We start from the raw sequence: 4,139 nt of genomic DNA, 5'->3' as shown, positions 1-4,139 counted from the left end.
CCAGGACCAAATATCCATGCTGCAGAACATTTGGAGGCAGAAGGCCACCTCCTGTTTTCAGGTGCCTTAAAGCAGTGTTTCTCAACCAGTGGGTTGTGACCCCAAAGTGAGTTGCAAGAATATATGAAAGGGTTGCAGACAAACTTTAAAAATGGATTCTATTTTAAAGGAGAAAAATGTGGGAAGCAGTGGCTTTGCCCTTGTAGCCTGGCAGGGTTCCAGCCTGCAAGGGGCTGCTTAGGTCCCCCCCATGTCCCATACACCCACCTCTGCCCCATACACTGGAGGGCAGGGGCAGTGGGTCGGGAGTGGGGGGTACTGGGTGGGGGCTGGCCATTGATGTTTAAAATTGGGTCCTGGCCCAAAAGAAGGTTGAGAACCACCGCCTTAAAGGATTTTAAATGAGATGCTTGTTTCCCAGTCCCATTGGCGTGCAGTGAGGCTTACTCTGTTCGTATTCTGTGCTTCTCTGTAGTTAAAAAGTGGTGAAACATTGGCACGAAACTGTAGTGTACAGTAGTTAAAAAGGAAAACACTTATGAAAATAGCTTGAACTCCATCCTGTTCTGCCATTTCTGTTGTTTTAAACTTCCTTTTTCAAAATAAATGCATTTGCTAGTTTAAATATTAATAAAAATGACTCGCATGTACATTCTTCTTCTCTCTTAATGCATAATATTTTTCTTCCAGTTCCTTCGGATATGTGCTGATCTCTTTCGCCTGGTCCCTTTCTTAGTCTTTCTTGTTGTTCCATTTATGGAGTTTCTGCTTCCGGTAGCCGTTAAGCTGTTTCCTAATATGCTTCCTTCAACTTTTGAGACAAAGTCTAAGAAGGTAAATTGCAATGTGGTATGGATTGGAGAGTCCATCAAATACTTTAAAGAAATTTGAGTTGTTAACCTGTTCTTTGGATGAAGTGTGTTTCTTGTTTAGTTTTTCAGCCAAAATAACACAAAGAAACCTTTATAAGCAACTGTCATGTTATGGCTCTTGATCGCAGAGTGCTGGCACTTTCAGGTTATGAACTGATAACTTTTTTTTCTTAAACACTTCTTCTAGCTTATGCTAACCAGGGTAAATGTTTTAGCATCCTGCCAGCTAGAATCCTATTTGTATGTCTGTGTTAAGCAACGCAGAGTGAGACTATCTCCAGTCTTTCAACTTCTGATTCAGGCCACCTTGGTTGTAGAGGGGTTCCTGGCCATCTGGGAAAGGCAGATGGATGTGATACTAACCACATCACTGCCTGTGAGCCATTGATTAGAGAAATTGGCTGTCCTAACTATGCTAGCACTTACAAAGCTTTTATATTGTCATGTGAATTGATAACAGAATATTCTGAGGCAAGTTCTTTAAATCTTGAGAATAAATATCAGTAATTTTAGGATAAAAATTCTTGTTACAGATTTCTTTAGTTATTCATTAGAAGCTAGAAAATTCAGACTTTAGGTTAAGTTTGCAGGAAAATCCAATCTAGATATTATGGAAATTCACAATTGAGGGCTACCTTTCAAGTGTCCAGGGGGTGTGGAGGAATGCCCCTATCTTGCGTACGAATTCAGGGAAGGACAAAATCTTGTGTTTCTCATTATAATATTGATTGAGTCTCCTTTGAGTCTCATTTGTTTGAGTTGCCAGTAACTTGGAATTAAATAATACCACCACAGCTAGTATCACAACAATTTTTGCCCAGTCAGTTGCTCCTAAATATGTTATAGGTGGTACTTATCCGTCTGATATTTTGGTGAAAGTACAGCTAAGATACTCTGGTCTAGAGAAGCCTATGAAATGCCCTTCTGAATGGGAAGAGAGGGAGAAGGGAACCTTGCTGACTGTACTTCTGGACGGGCTATTTTAAGGAAACGTGCTTGTATATTACAGGAGGAGAGATTGAAGAAAGAACTGAGAGTAAAACTTGAATTGGCTAAATTTCTTCAGGACACCATTGAAGAGATGGCTTTGAAGAACAAAGCAGCCAAAGGGAATGTCACTAAGGATTTTTCTGCCTTCTTTCAAAAGGTAGAATAACTTGGTCTCTGTTTTTGTGAAAAGTAAATAGTTTGATATTTTAAATTTACTAATTAGCAATGTAAGTGGCAAATAAGATGGTTAACTCGTGGTGTAGTGCTGACTGCTACATATCAGTCAGGTTTTCTTTATTGATTATGTTAGACTTCACATCTTTTTAGCATAATTATTACTTTATTCCCCTTCCCTCCTTTTTCCCCCCTCCCCCTTGTCCAATTTATACTTCAGCTTCCTAAAATCCCGTTATCCCTATCTTTAGTATTCTGGGTGACACTTCACTTTATCCCATGCATTTTAATTAATTTTAATTCTTAAAAATAACATGGCTCTTCTCCATGTCGTTTTTTTTGTGGTTAATAAGTAGATGGAAATGCTTAGCTCAGTTGGTAGGGTGACTGGAAGGGCTTGGGTTTGATCCTAGGTGAGGATGGTGGGTTTTCACTCATTGTTTTCTTTTCCAGCACGGCCCAGGAATTACCTGGGTACCAGGAACTACCTGGGGTAAAGGCAGCTAATGTGTAGTGCTGACCACATCACCTGCTTGTGCTGAGATTAAGAAACTGTAGAGACTGCCCCAGTGAGCCTCAGTGGCCTGTAAATGGGGCACCTTTACCTTCTAATAAACAGATTCTGATATTAGAGGCATTGTATGACTGGCGTCTGAATGCATAACTGTTTTCATGTTTCTCTGGACATTGGGACTTCAAATAAGAAAGCTGAGAAGAGAAATGTAAATTCTTTTTTTGTCAACTTCCAAGAAGTTACTTAGTTTTAGGCAGATAAGCTTACTAAAGTTTGGAGTGGTTGCTTTTGTCAAGTCTAATCTGTAGTTAGTATAGCTATGCTGACAAAACTTATTAGTGTTACTTACCTTATATCAGCAAAAGAGTTCTTCTTTACATGATGCATCTATTATGACAAAAGAATAGTAATGCAGAAAGGTATGGTCTAGAGCAGTGTAGAAAAGTATACATTTAAAAAAAAAGGTCAAACTCTAATTAATATTGCTATACTAATCAGAGATTTAAGTGTAGATATGACCTTAGCATACTCTGAGTAAATGGTCCTGTGCTGGCTGTACTTTGGGATAAATGATCTATGCAGTGCACATTTATTTCTATTGTGATAGTGCTCAGAGTTCCCAAGGGCTTCTGAGCATGTCCACAACCACCCAGCAATGTTGGAGCATGCACACAGCCACCCATGCTCTGGCACTACCACAATTCCAGGCACCTCGCTTAATCCAAGTCCTGTGATGCTCCATACAAGGTGTTCCTTTGTCTGTGTTACCTAACAAGCTAATCCAGAACGTGTGCCTAATAGACTCCTCACAAAATGTAATAGTCACCATGCCTGTCCTGCAAAATACAGCCATTGGAGAAGGAAATGACAGTTGTGGTGATGCCTCTTCATCCAGTGGTTAAGGCAATACCCATGCATGTGAGAAATGTGGGTTAAATTCTTCCTTTGCCTGAGAGGTTTGAAACCCACATCTCCACTCCTCACCACTAGGTTATGGGCTGTTCGGGGGGGAGGGGGAGCTATTGGCTCCTCATGTTGAAGCTGTGTCAGTTCATAATGGAATGGGTTGGGGAGGGGGAGTGCGGCGGGGACTGTAGTCTAGTGGTTAGGGCTACCCAACAGGGGAGTTCCCACATCCTGCTCTGTTCATCCAGTTGCTTTGTTATTGGAAAATATACATCAGGGGTGGGCAGTTATTTTAGGCGGAGGGCCACTTACTGAATTTCAGCATGCCATTGAAGGCTGCATGACTGGCAGCCAGGGACAGATGTATATTAATTTTCTAAATTCTTTTAGAGGCCCTGCGGGCCAGGTAAAATGGCCTGGTGGGCCGTATGTGGCCCATGGGCCGCATGTTGCCCACCCCTCATATACATTCAGCCATACCTCGATCCTGGGCAAGCTGTTCGAGAAAATTATTCTGGCACGCATCCAGGAGGGGCCAGCAGGGAACGGCATGCTCAGGGGCAACCAGCACGGGTTCATCAGCGGCAGGTCCTGTCAGACCAACCTGGTGGCCTTTTACGACCAGGTCACTAAATCATTGGATGCAGGGGTGGCAGTGGATATAGTTTTCCTAGACTTCAGGA

At 41.9% G+C, this 4,139-nt stretch overlaps 1 protein-coding gene across 2 annotated transcripts in view; it reads left to right on the top strand.

Annotated features, from left to right (window-relative positions):
* The window catches only part of LETM1 (leucine zipper and EF-hand containing transmembrane protein 1), a 60,940-nt gene that overhangs the window by 30,798 nt on the left and 26,003 nt on the right, over positions 1–4,139 (top strand). For both annotated transcript variants that reach the window (XM_019526109.1, XM_019526108.1), the window contains exons 4-5: positions 691–834; positions 1,882–2,019. In XM_019526109.1, the coding sequence (XP_019381654.1) occupies positions 691–834; positions 1,882–2,019 (282 nt within the window). The remainder of the gene's footprint in view (positions 1–690; positions 835–1,881; positions 2,020–4,139) is intronic.

The sequence above is a fragment of the Gavialis gangeticus genome, unplaced genomic scaffold (assembly GCF_001723915.1).
Source record: "Gavialis gangeticus isolate Ggan-Ray unplaced genomic scaffold, GavGan_comp1, whole genome shotgun sequence".
NCBI lineage: Eukaryota > Metazoa > Chordata > Crocodylia > Gavialidae > Gavialis > Gavialis gangeticus.
This window is presented reverse-complemented; position numbering and strand designations above follow the sequence as displayed.